Source organism: Ptiloglossa arizonensis, chromosome 9 (assembly GCF_051014685.1).
Source record: "Ptiloglossa arizonensis isolate GNS036 chromosome 9, iyPtiAriz1_principal, whole genome shotgun sequence".
Classification (NCBI taxonomy): domain Eukaryota; kingdom Metazoa; phylum Arthropoda; class Insecta; order Hymenoptera; family Colletidae; genus Ptiloglossa; species Ptiloglossa arizonensis.
The window spans coordinates 22908071-22925482 of record NC_135056.1 but is presented as its reverse complement, the minus strand read 5'-3'; the positions used below and the strand labels follow the sequence as shown (position 1 = coordinate 22925482).

At 52.1% G+C, this 17412-nt stretch overlaps 1 protein-coding gene across 3 annotated transcripts in view; it reads right to left on the bottom strand.

The window, feature by feature from the left end:
* Positions 1 to 393: 393 nt before the first annotated feature.
* LOC143151099 (LIM domain only protein 3) overlaps positions 394 to 17412 on the bottom strand; it is a 76446-nt gene continuing 59427 nt past the window's right edge. For all 3 annotated transcript variants that reach the window (XM_076319911.1, XM_076319910.1, XM_076319912.1), the window contains 2 exons: positions 8055 to 8211; positions 394 to 1309 (listed from right to left, as the gene is read on the bottom strand). In XM_076319911.1, coding sequence (XP_076176026.1) covers positions 1151 to 1309; positions 8055 to 8211 — 316 coding nt within the window. In that variant the 3' untranslated portion in view covers positions 394 to 1150. The remainder of the gene's footprint in view (positions 1310 to 8054; positions 8212 to 17412) is intronic.

Sequence of the window (17412 nt, the reverse complement as noted above, 5' to 3'; positions counted from 1 at the left end):
TTCAAAGTTTGTCAAAAATTACCTACCGAGTGGCTTATCATCGTTCGAGAGATTGCGAAACAGTTTCCGGAGGCGTGCCGTCGACAAATCTCCGAAGCGTATGGCACGAAGGAAATAAAACATTTTCTCCGTGGCGTTGCTCCTTTCTGATAGCGCTCGGCCAATCCGAGAGAAAGAGAGAACTTTCGGCATAACTCAGCCTCGTTATCTGACTCGCAAATAAGGCAACGGAAAAGTTCGCGACATCAATCTGGGCCTCTACCGGGAGATTCGAAGTTGAAACAATGCTTAAGTCACCCCTAACGTATGAGCCCCAAGGGGTAGCGAGGTTGGCTGGATGGTTGGATGGTTGGATGGTTGGATGGCTGGATGGCGAAGTCAGCTACCGATTCGATCTGCCGAGCCGACCTCGCTCACCAATTTCACCCCGTGGCCATTCCTCGAGTTCTAGCTCCGGTAGTCCGTTGGTCCGGTAGTCCGGTAAAGCTAGATTTACCGGCGTTACCCGCAACGGACAGCAAAGTCGACTGCAAGAACGGCCAAACTTTGATCACCCCTGAGCATTCGGTTTACCCGCATTGTTTCCCCGTGAGCTCTAACCTCGTCCTGCCGCCTCTCTCTGCGCGCGAGCGCGCTTCTTCCCTTGATTTTTACAGTCTATTTTAAACTTTGTCTAAACAGCACCAATAGTTTCGAACAGCCTCGAGAGTTTCGCACGCAACGGTCGCCGCAACGTTGCGGCGCGGAAGAAATCGAGGCGACGGAGAGAAATTCGGTAAACTAGCGGGCGAGCGAACCCTTTCGTTCCGGATTCGAGTTCACCGATTCGTCGACGTGAAAATTCCGACGCGATAAGCACCGTCTCTTGGTATATAATAAACGTCGATGAGAATATCTTTCGCGTCGAAAATCTCGGCGAACTTGTAACTTGGCCGGGGGTGGGCTATGGGGGGGAGGGGGGATTTCGTCGTCGAAACGATCTCTTTCTCGATCGTAAAAGCAGACTTACCGAGATTCCGGTAACAAGCGAACATTCGGAACGTGGGTGCTACGACAAGTGGCGACGACGATAGAAGACACGTCCGCGTCGTTGAACAAATTTGGCAACGCTTTCGCGATTCGATCGATACGCCGGCGCTTACTTCGTTTGTCATTTGGTATCGTAAGGTGTTTGCGCATTGATGCCGTTTAAATTATTCATAGGGTTCAGGATGTTATGGGCGCTCGAGCTCGCTGGCGCGGGATATCCGTTGTGGTTATGAGTCGTCTCTCCGTTTGCGTGTCTTTGCGGACTTCCCGTGGATATGGTCTGAAACACAAAAGAATCGTACGATTGTAGCCGCTTGAAAATCGAATTACTTAAAAAGATCGCGATCGGCCAATTTCGAAGCTGGTATTAATCGACGGTAAATCTACGTTACCGGAAGGAACCTAGGCGCAGTTCCATAATTACATCCGCAATCAATCGACCAGGTAGCGCCTTAATCCGATTCGAACAATTATTCACCACGGAGACTTAAAACTCGGAAGAGGGAAACGTGCTCGCAGCGAAAGGGGTTGGCGCTACTAACGAATTCGTTTTAGACGCGGTGTTCTCGTTCTCGTTCTCGTTCTCGTTCTCGTTCTCGTTCACGTTCTCGTTCTCGTACCCCTCGCGTCTACGGTTCTACTCCAAAAACAAAAGCCCAGAAGAACGAACTTGTATCTCAACTCTGCCCGAGCAACTCAACTTGGGCGTATCCTCTCGTTTCTCTATCTTTCCCCTCTCGATATCCTCTCTTGGTTCTCCTTTCTTTCTCTTCGCCGTTTGTCACGGTGTTTGGTCGTCTCTGTCTACCCAAGGAATTCTCGCTTGGCGAGAAACAGAGCAAGAGAAAGAGAGAAAGAGAGAGAGAGCGTGCTCGCGGGAGAAGTAGAGGGTACCGCGGGGAACACGAGACGACGCTAGGATAGGTAAGTGCCGTTGAAAACTTCAAACTTCGTATCTCTAGCTCCGCTGTTCCCTTCGCCATCAGTTTCTCTTAGTTTCTCCGGCAAAGGTGTTAAATTATACAGGCTTAAAATTCGACAGACCGTGCGGCTCGCGGCTCAGCCCCTCTCGACGAGATCCTTCCTTGCCACGATTTTACCCCGCAAGTTGATCGAGCTAACTTTTCCGCAACGAACGAACCTCTTATTTTCACGATTTCCCCAGCATTACCGAACTTTCGTCGCGAGCAACGCGCGCGAGTAGTTCGTTGTCGCTCGTACACGGCCGCGAAACGGAAATACGCGCTTCTTCTTCCGTAAACTCGCCCGTTCGAAAGTCCGATGGGACGAGCGACGGGAGAGGATTCGCGCAGTGACGGGGCCGGTAATTAACTCGTAAATAATTACGATAAAAATGACAAAGCGCCGTTAAAGAAATGCTTTATCACCGCTGTAAGGGGCGACTTACTCCCCGGCAAGAATTTCTAAATCTTCTTGCCGCGACGAGAACCCTTTTCAGCCAGCTCCGCGCACCAACGAGGACCACCGTCCTTTTCTTTTTCTCCTCGATACAACGCCCTTCCGTTTTATCTCTTTCGTTCCTCGACCACCGCTCTTTGTTTCTTCCCTTCTTCTCCGGCAGGACCCTGCGCGTAATTAAGAAATCTCCGTGGAAGACTCCGGACCGCCGTTTGGTCGGTACCACGGGTTAAATTAAGTCTATGACTTATTCAAGTTTTATCTACAATTGCCAGAGGAGAAATTGTCGTCCCGTGGATTTACCGCCGTCTTTGCGATCGAACGACGCCGACTCGCTACCGCGAGTAGGTAGAAATATCTTTGGTAGAAAGGTTCTTCGCGCGCAAAAGACGAAATCCCGCAAAGACGATTCGTTGGTTCCAGGGGTCCGTGAGATTTCCAATCGTCACGAGGATACCGCGGTTCCGAAGGTACGTCGTATTTGCTTTTCGGAGATCAGGGGGTTTCAGGATTCTGGAGCCGGAGAGAGTGCGCGTGCGTCGTCTTTACCGGGCCCTGTAGATCCGGTGTCGTCCGTATCGTGTCTCCTGGTGACAGGAGATATTCGTTTCGTATCGAACGAGACCGGTTACCATCCCCTGGTTGGTATCGAGTGTCACGAGTACGCGCAGTGTCGTCGACTCGGTCGGGTCTCGCGATGTGCCCGTTGTTCGGTGTTCCGCGAAGCGAAAAATAGTCGTTATCGAGTCCCTCGCAGCGATCGTGCCGCGATACCGCGTTTCGAGCGTCGATCGAGGCAACGGTGCGAGCGAATCGTTTGCGCGGGCTCCTCGCCCACGAATAAGACATTAATCGCGGCTCGACGAGAAGGCGAAGGCAGTTTGTAACTGACGGTAAATGCGGAGCATCCGGGGGTTGCCGGGAGCTGGCGAGAATCGCGTGTCATTTGTCCGTTGATCTCCCGTGGCTGGGAACCGGCCAGGTGCGAGCCAGTTCCTTCCACGGTGCTGCTTTTCTTACGCGCAAAAATTAACGCCACCCTCCGCACCGTTCACCGCCTGCGGAACCTCCATTCTTCCCGCTTACCCCACGGCCACGGGTACGAGATGAGAATTAGGTAGGTCGTTTATCGAAGGAGGGTCATTTGGAACGGAACGCCACGAGCCGCGCTATTTTACCAGGGATTATTATATCGCGAAGGATTTGGATTTCCACGAGTACCATCGTTAACGATTTGCGGCATTGCTCGAGTTAATTCGGGTAACGTAATCGTCGAAGAATCGAGCGAAACCGTGCTCTCGACGACTATAATGTATTATTGTGCAACGAAGGGTCGAATCGAAGATGCAAAAAATTAAATTTCGGTGTAGAAATTCTTCGATGTATTATATTATACGTATGTGTATACGCGTTCTCGCAGCTGGCTGTAGATACGATATTTCGAAGGAAAAATCCCGAGAGAGCTGAAACGGTCGAAGCGATATTCGCGAAACGGAGTCTCGAACGGAAACGTGCGTCTATCGTTGCAAAAGATACTCGGGTTCGGTTCTTCTCCAGCGAGTTTCTTGTCGCGCGCGAACGCGCGTGGAAGCGGGTCCAGCGCGCAGTACGAGTAATAATCGTTACGAAAGAGAGCCGTGGACGCGTACCGTTCCGTTGTTTCGCAACTAAACTCGTAATCTCGCGTAAGCTCGCAAGCTGGGCTTTCCCATGAGAGTTTTCTTCGCGTGTATCGGGCAAAGGGCTACGCGAAAGCTTTACGCGAAATTCAGCGTAGCGCGGTGCATCCAATGATACGGTCGTTAACGAGAACGTAGGTAACGACGTACGCGGATACGTGGGGCGATGTTACGAAAAAATTCGCGTCCGTGCGTAGAGGGGGTGGTTACGCGTTACGGGTGGGTGGTTTCTTTCTGCCGGTGAAACGCTTGTTCCGAGATTCCTTCTCCTCCGTAGTTTCGTCGAGCACGACACGCTTCGGTACACCTGTGTTCGATCGGGATGACGCATATTCGAAAAGTTCGATTTAATTCGGACTGCCGGTGTACGTTTCGCGAACTTTCGAGGGCCTAATCGTCTGGAAGAAGTATAGAAGACGTTGTAATACCTTATTCCCCGTAGGAATCTCGTACTGCACCATTGATCCTCTTAAATTCCCATGTAGTCTTCGTCTCGGCATTAGCATATTATCTCCCCCCGCAACCTCCTTCTCGGGCACGCTGCTTTCTCCTTCCCTGGTCCTACCCCCTTCAACCATCTGATTCGCGGGGGACTTTGCAGACACTCGAGAGTTTGTTTTAAAACTCGGATAATCGTTTCGAACTCCCTCCCTTTCTCCGTGCCACCCTTCCTTCTTCTCCTTGTTCGTTACCTTGGTAGCTGGAACGGGCGCGGGAGTGGGCGCGGGTGCGGGGCGTTCTCTCTCTCTCTCTCTCTCTCTCTCTCTCTCTCTCTCTCCCCCCGTTTCTCGTGGCCCGTTCCGATTCATTCTCCCTCCGTTGGGTCTCGAGGGGAAAATTAGATCGAAATAAGACTTCTCGCCAATTTTTAAACGCGTTACAGTCGTCTCCGTCGAGAGGGGGAGATTGCGTCGTTGAAACCGAGTTGGTCGCGACGCGACGAAAACGATTCTAACGATCTCGAATCGATCGGAAGGTCTTTCCGGACGCGCCGAAAGTCCCGGATGACGGTTTCGATGGACGAGTCGAGAACGCGTTTCGAACGTGGGGATCTCTCGCCAAGAGCACCGGTGCTACGGAAACCGTCGACTGTTTTCCGAACGACGCGTCGATGGTAATTGAATTTATCGAGGGTCGTGACCGTTGTGTTTTCTTCCCTTCTCTTCGTTTTTCATCCTCCATTACCTGGCTGTTTACCTCGGATCGCTCGGCACGCTCGAGTTATTCGTAAACGCGGCACGACGGGGCATTATTTACAAGAACCGAACGAGATCTTACCGCGAACGAGCTCCGGTACCGGTGGCTGAGAAAGATCGGGACAGCTGTCCGTTCTCAGGCAATCAGAAAAACTACCGTTCTCCTCCTTCGCTCGAGGCAACTTTGCCATTCCCATAGCCACGGCTTAAGGAAAGTGTAAGGGTGGCAGCTGCCTCGACCGGGGACGAGGAGCCCCTTTTCGCGGTTTTTAAGAATCTTAACGCCCTCGCTCCTTCTTTTCCGCTCTTCCCTCTCGATTTTGTCAAGCCGAGATAGCACCGAGGACACTTTACATTTCGTCGCGACGTCTAATTCCAGGAACCCGGTGGAAGACCACCCTTTCCTTTCTAATTCCCGTTGATCGTCGTTCCGGATCGATCCACGGTCCGTTTCCACGATCCGTTTCCACGATCCGTTTCCACGATCCGTTTCCACGGTCCGTTTCCACGGTCCGTTTCCACGGTCTTTTTATCGGAGGCGAACGAAACGTTTACATCGGTGGGCGTTACGATGGAATCGACGTTTCCATTGACACGGAAAGCTATAAGGTACGATAGTGGGCACGACAGGCCGTGCCGGGTCTGTACAGATACGGTTTCGAGCAGGACGGAGTTTCGCGTTCGTCCGTGACAATTAACGAGAGACGATTCGCGATCCGACGTTATCCAGCGCGTCGAGCTCGCACCGGCTGCCCCGACGATCGTCTTTTCCATTCAGATGCTAAACGTCACGGCGACATTCACCGAGGAAATGAAACGGCCCTCGATGTTGGGTCGGCAGACACCTTCGAGCGTTCTCCGCGATCGAAGGTATTCACGCTCCGGGAACGACACGTCAAGAGGGATCCATCAGGCTTAACGTAATAGATGCGCAAACGACATTAGCATGCCGCGCCGATTATTGGCATTAGTCTACCGTCCCGTTATTTCGCGCACCGGTCATTTATAACCCTCGGAGCCGTAAACCCTCCGGCGAAATCGATATTCCACGAACGGTTCTCCTACCACGGAATAACAAAGAACGAACAATTTTACGCTGCGCTTCGTGATTTCGTACCGTTCGTTTCCACGTTCGCGTTCGCCGCGATACCGAGGAGGACGAGACTGCAACGACGAGAAAAGTCGGGAAGCCCTCGATCGGAGTTCTCGGTTCACGGCTCGAGTTGCTTTTTCAACGCCCGTCCAACGATCGAACGTCGATCGATTCTCCGAGAGCACGCATCCTTGCGTCTTTCGCGACGCGATATTAATCGAACGAAACCCTCGCGCGCAGAACTTCGACGCGCAAGAACACGAACGCTTACGCGGTATAGAAATAGAGTCGCAAGGGTTACCAACCCCTGAATTACACGCAGCTCGCTGGCAGGCCGGCTAAGGGGTGGAAATTTGCATATTATAAGTAGTACACGCTGCCGAGTCTGATATCATCAGACTCGGGGACCTCGTTATTCCGTGCATGCGTACAATTCGAGCGTGTGCGACGGCAATCTAGGGTCTTCGACCAGTCTTGAAAGTTCGTCTCGAAACTTTGCCCAACGATCGCCGGACAAAGAAAAAACGGCCAGATCGTGGAACGGTTTTTTGATTCACCGATGTTCCTCGATCGACTCTCGTCCGAGAGATGGAGAGAGAGAGAGAGAGAGAGAGAGAGAGAGAGAGAACGCGAACGGCCGTCGATCGGTAAATATTGCACTTGGTAAATTACCGTACGTGACGCGAGCATCTTAGGGGACGTAAACATCCTTGCAAGACGGAGGCTGGATTAAGTGGATCGGATCCTCCTCGGGTCAGACGGGACGAGGTCCTCCGTACAGCGAGGCTTAAGATATTGTTTCGAAGCACGGCTGTTGCTTTAAGATAATCAAGAAACCCAAACGGCTTAACGCGACGAGTTTATAATTCCAACTTGCGAAGGGCCGCTTTCTGGGCGTAGTTATCGAAGAAAGTTGCTCGATCTTTCGATCGTTCGAAAGTAAGAATCGTCGTTGTCGTTGTTTCCTCTGGATCGTCGATCGCCGGTCGCCGAACGACGCGCGTAACATCGTACGGAGGTTATTTTTCGGAAATTTCGGTCGGGTAATTCCGCTCGAGACACCGACGAATCCTTGTTCAAAGAGTAAATTCTTTCGCACGTTCCAGTGCCGCTCGAGAGGAGGGATCGTTACGGTGGTATGCGACGAGGCTTGCTTAACGGGCGAGCTTAATTAATAAGGACACGCGATATCCTAACTCGTAAGACGACGGCAGGGTGGTAAAGCATAGCTGAAGCCTCGAGGGAGTCCTTTGTTGTCGAGAGGGTCAGGACGAGCGACCTGCCACTTTAACCCACCTTAAGGGGTTGCGTCTTGAGGAGTTTTGAACCTTCCGGAACGTCCGATGATCGTAATCTTGGTAACGTTCAAAGTGAGCTGGTCAACGTTAGCCGCGGAAGCGATACGTTTGTACGGCTGGTGTACGGATTTGCGATGGAAACGCGTTATCGATGACCGCGTCCGTAGCGGTAGCGGTATCGCTGTCAAAGGATGTCAAACCGCATTGTAGAGGATTGCGCGTTGTCGCGGGACAAGCGGCCGCCCGGTGATCGGACCAACGCGATCGTGATTTCCGATCCGAGTTTCCACGGATTCGAAAAATCCATAATTTTCTAATTAAAAGAGAAAGGTTCGATTACCTGTGGCTGAAGATGCGTCACTTGTCTCTTGATCTGCGCCAAGGTCGCGGTCGGAGGGGGATGTACCGCCATATTCGCGAAAACCAGCCTCTCCTCGTAATCGTATTCGCACAAGATTTTATTTTCGTACAAATAAAATCTGTCGCCGATGCAGAATCTGTGAAAAGAAAATTGAGAAAAGGTGGGAAGATACGTACGACGAAAGAAAGAATCGCAACCGATTTACTCGAATCGCGGATCGCGGATCGCGAATCTACTGGTATTTCACGAGTATCGTCGAAGCGGCCCGATATCGTCGCGATCGGCACGGTCGATAAAACCCGAGAGCGGTAAAGAGTCGAAGAAAGTCTGTTCAAGGGCTGTCGGAGATTGGCGAAGTAGTAAAGCGCGCTAATTCCTTTTGGAACCGCTTTCCGTTCTGCTCCGTCGAGGAAATTGCGAGAAAATAAAAACAAGGAGCGAAACGGTAACGGTGCCTCGTAGCTTCCGAGAGCGTCTTCGAGCTCCTCGAGACGTAAATCTTTCGCTCGATTCGCTCGATTCGCTCGATTCGCGAACGGTGCATCGTACCCGAATTACGATTCCGAAAATCTTTCGTCACCGTGCACGATAAATATCGTTCCCGCGAACGAAGAAAATATTCCTCATCCTTTCCGTTCTCTGGAAATTTCCTAATGCGTTTTAAAATTCAACGTATCGAATCCACGAGATTTTCTAATAATCCGTCGCGCTACACGCTGCTGTACCGTAGACACGCAGATTTCGGAATGGTGGCAAAGTATGAACGTGCTTCGCTTGCGATATAAGAGAAATAAGGTTGCCGCGAGGGTTATACGGATCGACCAACTGTCGCCTCGATGGGCGCGAGGGATGCGCGGGGAGCCAGCTCTAAAATCAAAGATTTCGCATTTTTCTTTTTATTGCCGGCTTAAAAGTCAATTTTTTCTCGAACCGCGCGCAAAGAACACGGCGTCCGCATAAAGGCCGATACGCCGAAAATGCTAAAGAGCCACGGAGGCGAGGATCATAAGGGTGGCTGGCTTCCAACGAGCACAATAGATCCAGCGGGATCCGCGTGGGGACTCGAGAATCGTTTTGTCAGGCTACGCGACTCCTTGGAATTCTTGTCAGGTGCCGCGAACATCGCTCTCCGAGTGTTATACGTACTTCGTATCGACCGCGATAGAACGAGTCCGTTCCCGCGATTTCTCTCAGCGGGATAAATAAATGCGCGGATACGAGGGGCGGGGGGCCCCGTTATTATTTAATTCCGTAACGCGTCGCGTACGCGTAAACCGAGTTGTTCGTCGCTCGATTTAAATTCTGGCCGAAAGTCTCGACGACGTAGGCGATGCCAGCGATCCGGGTAGGTGTAAACGCGAAGGGTGTATCTTGGTATCGTAACTCGCCGGTGAATAATAAAAGCATTTTTTCGGGGAGAGGGACAGTACATCGGGTACATACGGGCATTGCGTATTCAACGGATGCGCTGTCCCGTGCTGGGATCCTGTTCGAGTTTTATGTCGGGATTTCTGCCGAGTGGTTTATACCGGCGCTTATGTAAATGCAGACGTGATTTTTTTCAGCACCTGCAGGACCGTGCAAAGCATTCGCGGCATTCGAAACGAGTCGAGTCGAGACGAGTCGGCCATCGCTGCGAGTTCCGGTCTCGAAATAACGATCGGTGCGCGTTTCGAGTTTCGTCGTTCGATTCTTGAGAAGCGATCCATCGGACCGGTTCCTCGGAAACGATAGAGCGGTTTCCAATATTTCGAGCGCGTTATTACGATGGAATCTCGATCGATGCGCGTCGCGGGGATGATTTAGCGTCATCAAAAATGAATCGAGATACCATCTGTTCGCCTTCGTAACCGTCATCCCGAACGACGGTGATCACCCTTCGATTTTCCATTCTTTTAATTCTGCGATTCCGGAAGGGCGAAAGAGCGGAGAATACAGGGGAACGAACAGAGGGGGGTATGCCGGGAAACCAGAGGGGAAGAAAATAGCGAAAGAACCAGAGAGCGATCGGAACATCTAGCATGGACCGCCATAAAAAGCAATGCTCCACCGTAACGGGGTACGATAAGTGCCATGGTGCGAAGTAAAATCGATCCCGGGGGCAGCCTCGAATCGTGCGCCATAAAAAGGGAACATTAGAGAGAGAAAGAGAGAGAGAGAGAGAGAGAGAGAGAAACACGGCGGAGAAAGAGAAGAAAGCGGGAAGATCATAGCATAACGGTGTTGTGATTTTCCGACTAGATACGCAAAGTAGATTGCGTCGATGTAACGCTAAACGTTTTGGGCATTAGCGTCGTTGATACGGCTTTGCGTACAACGGTTCGCGGTAGTCTCCTTCCTAGGTGTACTCGCAACGAGTCGAAATCCTAGTTCTTTCGAGGTTAGAGAGCGAGGGCGGGAAAAGAGTGGAACGAAACGGTACCACCGACAACGCTGCTGGAAAAGTTGTTTTCCGCTAAACCGTTCACCGTTCACCGCTCTCCGCGTCGCGATTTTGAACGTTGCCGAGTCGAGAGCAAGCCTCCGAGATTCGTCGGCAAACAGAGCGAGTACGAAACTGGAGGGTGAGAAACCCCAAACGGCAACACTTCGGTGGTAGTCAAGACCAGAAATGGGGAGGAGATGCAGCGGTGGCGGGGAGGTTGCAGAGAATAAATTTTCTACTTGATCACCGCTAGAGTCCCTACCGAGACACACGGAGCAACAGAACGGAGAGAGAGAGAGAGAGAGAGAGAGAGAGAGAGAGGGAGAGAAAGCGTCTATATTCTTGGTAGTTGGTGGTGCTCCTACTCAATTTGCATCAAACTATGGAGGGACAACCGCTCCCACCTTTGCCACCCCACGCTGGTTCCTCGCAGAGCTGCCGTTCTAGCACCTGATGGAGCGCTGTACTCCCACCCCCTTCGACGTTCTACAGTGGAGACTAACGCGTTTAGCAAAGACTCGAACCCCTAATCAGATCTTCCGACGGCACCGGGGTTCCTAAGGTGCTGCTAAGTGTGAAGTTAATGGAGTCAAGACGTTGCTCCTTCGCGTCGAGGCGTTTGCTCGATACGCCGCTAGGCAGACTGCCGGCGAACACAATTTTTTCGTAAACGGAGGTGGCGAAACTCTGTTCGTGAATCGTGAGAGACGCTTCTTCGAGAATCACTTTCCGCGGTAACGACTATTTCGCGAACGCGAACGAATCGGTAACGATCGAAATGAATGGTATCTCTTCGTTGTCGGAGCTTGTCCGACGTCACGACGTCTCATATCCGGCTATTTTATTTCGATAATGGCTGCTTACCTAACGCGTTCTCCTGTTAATTAATTCAGACTGTCGGGGTATCAGGGAACTGTGACGCGCTAATTCGATCAGAAGTGAATTCGCTCGGTTCGGTAGCGAGGGTTCGTCGTCGGCGCGTTTGGGGGAAGTGCGCTGCCTTTGCTTCCAAGACAGATTTACCCCTGCAGACAGTTGACGTCGCTATCTAAATGTCGCTCCGGAGGCGCGTCGGAATGCCACTCGATAATACACAACCCGGTGCGGCGCGGCGCGGTGCGGTGCGGTGCGGTGCGGCGCGGCGTCTCGAATCGCGCGACTCATTGTCCGACCATGCGCCGCGCTGTGACATGGAAATGTTCACGGGCTCTATGTCATGTCACGCGTCCCATCGACGTCGAACCGAGCGCGGACTCAAGAATCGGGAACGGACGTGCGCGACTTTTTGGTAATTACCGGCCTAAAAAGTTCGCGACGCGTTTCGCGATGCGAAAATTGATAAATTGCAAACCAGAAATTGCGGCCCATCGGGTTTGTTCGCCGTTCAGGGATCGAGCGGTAGGATTCGTTTCTGTGCGGCGCGAAATTACGCGCCGGCGACCCTAAGCTATATTAATAACGCAGATTACGAAGAAATTAAGACAGCGATGGCTCGTTGATAGCTTCGGGAACGCGGCTTTGTTGGTATTGCCGAAGGGGTCGGAGGGAGCGATATTTCTACGCGGCGCGGTCGCCCGTTGCGTCCTCATCGTCGGGACGTTCCTTAACGACGCGTCTTATCGAACAATCGAAACGCATTACTCTTCGTTCCGCGGAGGAAAACGATCGTCATTTTTCCCATGGAAATTCCGCGGATACTCGATACCGTTGTCGCGTATACTCTTTCTTGCCGATATTCTACGGCGTTATGCTAATACGACTCTGCATCAATAATGTAACGATGCCGGAGAAGAAAAAAAGCAAACGTTATCGTAAATATATATACGCGGAGGAGAGAAGAGCGGTTCGTGGCGTTCAAGTTCAATCGGGTCTTCGTATCGCGAATCGATCGGTCGGTTACCCCCGCGGGCTGGAGAGAAAAAGTTCCGAAGCAAAGCGCAATCACATCAAAGATTATTTCCGCCAATAAAACGGAAGTCGAGTTTCGTCCGGGAGTGGGGCGGTGAGGTACGAATCGTTCTTGGTCGCGGAAGAAGACGAGGGCAAGAACTGTACCGAGAAGTAGGAGAGAGAGAGAGAGAGAGAGAGTGTAAGAGGAGCGAGGGCGGTGGGGGACCGGGCTCGAAGGAAAGATAGAACGGCGGTACCGAGAGGTTAACCGACGAGCACGGCAATAAATCTACCGTTCGCCCGGAGCTGGTACTTATCAGTTCTCCAGGATCAGCCACGACATCACCGACTGCGAGAAAAGCCTGGCGGGCTGGCTCTCGTCTCTCGAAATTGACGCCCGCGTTTCGAGCTCGAACTTGGCTACGGATCGCGATTCTCGCGGTGCGAATAACACGGGAAAATAACTCCGACGTCGGTCGATGAAACGACGAAACGACGAAACGACGAAACGACGAAACGATGAAAAGAAGGAGGAAGGAAATCGCGGTCACGATTCGACGTACGATTATCTCCATTTCACGGAAGCGTATTGACTGGATGCGCCGGCATAAACGTACGAACGCTCGACACGATCGATGCCCATTTCGAAAGGCTAAGCTCCCAATCTGCATAATTGCCAGTTAACGGCAACGAACTATAACGCGCTCGCACGAACGTTTGCGCGCCCGCGCGCGCACACGCACCACGCACCACGCACCACGCGCCACGCGCCACGCGCCACGCGCCACGCACACGCATCGGAGAGATCGATTCCTTTTTAGAACGCGAGTCTCGGCTCGAAACGCGATGGTTCTTCTATCCTGCTCGAAATTGACGAAACGATTTCGGCAGAGCCAGGCGAGAAACGAATAGGTGTACGTATAACGGGAAAATCTGGCAATTATGGCACCGGCCGATGGTCGATCGATCCGGCGGTGAGCACGTACTCGTACTCATCGACGAGTATCGTCGAGAAGTACGCTACCGTACTCCATAATTCCGGCTAAACTCCGGCTAATTCGAACGGGGCTGATGCAGACCGAGCGTAGTCGAGAGCCCGTACCGGAAGTGGACGACCGTGGTCCGCTAAGTCGGTTCGATCTACGAGCTGTCGAACCGTCAAAGGGAACAGGGTTAAACGGGAATTACGCCGGTACTTAAGTTCCCATCGTTAAGTAGCTCCTGTAGCGGTATGGCCGGTCGAGAGGCAGACTACCGTCTCCGAAATCTTCCATGTACCGGTATCGAATATCGAAGTTATCGAGCGGCTGTAACCGTAACCGTAACTGTAACCGGCGGGCACGTCGAGGTTTCGTTTCGCTCGGTTCGTCCTCGTTCCTCGTGATCGAGCTCCGGGCAAGCTACGAGCAGTCTCGAACACTCGGGACGAGTCGACCCGCCTCGCTGCGAGGCGACGTTTCGAAGGACTCGTCGGATAAGGATTTTCCCGGTCGGCGACGATCCGAGAAACCTTTCACCGCGTCCGCGAACTCTGTTCTTTACCCTGGTCGAACTTTCGAGAAGCCAGGGGAACACGGGTAAACGAAACAACGGACGTACACCGGTGAGCACGGGTTACCGCGGAACGGGTTGAAAAACCGCTCGTTCGATTTTACGCACGGACGAGTGCGCGGTGCCCTCGATGCGTGTACGCCATCCGACCGCTGTGGATGACAGGGACACCAACGGTGGTGTTGACGTTCCTGTAATTTGCTCGAAAAATATCCGAAACCGTAGATCGTTGCGATGTTAATTCTATCGTTGAAATCAATTTTACGGCTGTAACTGTAACGCGAGCGGTAACGATCGAAATCGAAGCATCGCGGCACACCGTGCCGAACGATCGTTTTCTCGTTACCGCGAGATCTACGCGGCCATCGCGACTCCTGCGCAACGAATCGAGTCCTATTCCGGAACGAATTTAATAAATTGCGCCCTACGGTGGAACAACGCGACCCCTCTCCGCGATAGGGTTACGAATGTAAACCCTAAAATTAAGCTCGCAATTAAAGAGATCCGTTTAAGCGGGTAAAACTCATTAGACGACTCAACCGACGCGTTCGTTTCGGTAAGCTCGATCGATTTCGTTTCGTAAGCGCGCGGTAAATCAAAGCCACGCGAGTAATACGCGGCGTGCTCGCGTATTTTTCGAATAGGCGTCCTCGGACACTTTCGAGGGAACCGAGGCTCGCTCGAGCCTCGACGAAATTCAAAGGTAGGATACTTCGAAAGCTTAATCGACGAATCGGTCCCTTAAGAGTTCTCCGGCGCAGGACCCCGAACACGGATAATTCAAACTTGCGCGAGCCACGGTTTAATTACCAAATCTTGTACAAAGTTAGATGCAGGATCTCCCGCGCTGCAAACTTCTTGGCTCGGTTAATGTACGGGAAACCGTGCTTTATCGTCGCACGGTGAAACGTACGGCCTAACGTCGAAATTCGCGGTAACGAGGGAACGCTAATTTCCTCGATAGAGTTTCTCGGAGTCTTGAAAAACCGGGGACTAACCTTCTTACCACCGGGTAAGTTACGGATCCGACTAGCCGCGTTATCTCGCTCAGGGCAGCTTGTTTGACTTCTAACGGCGTCTCCTTCTGACCGGTAGCACTCGATAACCGAATATCCCGAACATCCTAGAGGGGTGAAATACCCGGAGAGAGGAACAGAGAAAGCCAGAGGTTCTGTTGGCGGGTTTAGCCAGCCTAATCCTTTCTGCGGGTCGGCTTTGCATTAAGCAAAGTCCATCAACTTGGCGCAAACCTCGAGGAGTTTCGAAGACTGCCCAAGGCCCGGAGTATCAACGTAGTATTGTTCGATAACCGGTGAAAATTTCCTTCCGATTTCGACGTTACGAAATTGCGCGTATTTTGCGCATCGTTCGCGTCGGTAAACTCTAATAATAGCGGAGATTCTCCTCGCTTTTACGGACGAGTCCGTCGAACGTTGGAAACGAAACGAAGAAGGGGGTTAATTCTCGGAAGCGAAGCAACGGCCATATTTCTCAATAAACGATAAATCAACGAGGTCGCCGAGTAAGGTATAACGCCCTCTCTTATGGATCGCCTTTCTTCTTTTCTCTTTTCGGGACACGTGTCTTTATCCGCTTCTGGGCTGGCTCGTTGGTTCTCTCGTTTTCTTTCCTCGTTCGACGCCGCTCTCCGTCTCTCTTTCCGTCGCCTTTCGAGTCACCGAGCCCCATTAATCTATGGTTATCTACGGCTTGCGCCGGATAAGTGCGTCGGAATGAGCCATTTCACCCTTGGGAATTCGAATCCATTCTGTACCCTCGAAGAGAAGGCCATCCATAGACTGGCCCTTGGGCATCCTCTTTTACCCTCGTGATGAGGTGTGCAAAACTTTGTCTTTAACGAGATCGTAATGACAACACCGAGCGCGCGAAACCGAATCGTTTCGCTTCGGACCGGTTTCGATGTCGCGTTGTTCTCGCCAGCGAAACGCGAGGGAACGTCGTCGCGTTTGTAAAACTCTCCTCCGAAAGTCCCTACCGGGTACTCTTCGCCGGTGAATAATACTCCCGGGTTATCTCTTCACCTTCGAATCTCGTAAGTAAGGCGGAAAGCCCGCTTTTGGCTACCGTTCCTACGACCTAACGAACCAAAGAACGACTTTACTTTGCACGCGTTCGAACAACCCCTGGCTCTCTTTCTCGTCGACGGCGTCGGACTTGCCCTTATCGCCGTGAAAGTTAAGTGGAAGAAAATGCGTCTTCTAAAAACGGGGAGATGCCGAGTAAAGTTGAAATTGATGCACTGGACGGGACGCTGAACCTACGAGGTTTACGTTGCCGTCGTGTTGCGAGTTACCAGCCGGGGGGAACTTTCCCAAGTTGCCTCGATGGACGCCGATCTATTATATTATCGCGTTCCGTAACTTTCCGCGACGAGTCCGTCGAGAAGCCACTCTCTTTATCGATCGGAGGCCGATACGTTCGCCTCCCTTTTCGAAATAATATTCGAGGAAACGCGAATTGTCGCTCGAATACTTAACTACGTTCAATAGACGCGAGAGCACGAACGAAACGATATCGACGTACCGTGAATATCGTATACTCCGCGACCGTCGCTAACGAACCGAATGGACGAGCTGTCGAGAACGGTGCGAGTTACGCTCTCCTCTATAGACTCTGTTATTGCAACTGTATAGCAACCGAATAGTCTGGGTTTTCGAACTGACGTTGGACGTGACAAGTGATATTATACCGAGTCGTCCAACTCCGCTGCAGCCCACCAGATACGGAGTGTCTGCCGCAGACGCTCTGTAACTCAGAAACCAATGTGTCACGCGGGAACAGCCTTCGGGATCGCGCCTTAGTTTCGTTGCTATCTGCCTTGGCCAGACAGCGAGACATTGTTTCGCCGCGAAGGTTTATCGTTTGACGAGAACCACCAACCAACGACGCTCGATGCGTAAATTTATTTTTCCATCTATTCGTAACGTCGGTGTATCGTTTCGTTGCGGCGCGGCGCGGCGCGTCGCGCGATCGTGCCGAAACACTCGGAACGCGGATTATAAATCGTGTCGGTCGGGCGGGGTGGCGGATGGGTGAGCATCGTTCGATAAATTGGGATTTTATTATCGCTAATAACCATCCCAAATTATTGTCTAGCGATATTTACGCCGAGGCTAACCTCCACAGCCGCACGTTCGACCGCGTCGTGCACGGATATTCGAGGGTGCACAACGACGTTTGCAATCACGCGCGCGGATACGGGCACACGTACGGCTCTTTCCCCCACACGCGGGGAAACGCGCGCTTTTCGCGATCGTATTTTCGCCATTATTTACGCATCGCGTGCATACGGTTCTCGCTTCTACGCGGGCTTACGAATGTTTATCGGCAAAAATTAACGGGCAATTTGTACCGGGCGCATTGTCGCTGGTAATTATTATTTTATCGACGGTCACGCGCGATCTCTCCCGCTCTCATTATTTATTGGCTCCCGCGTTCGATTCCGCCGCC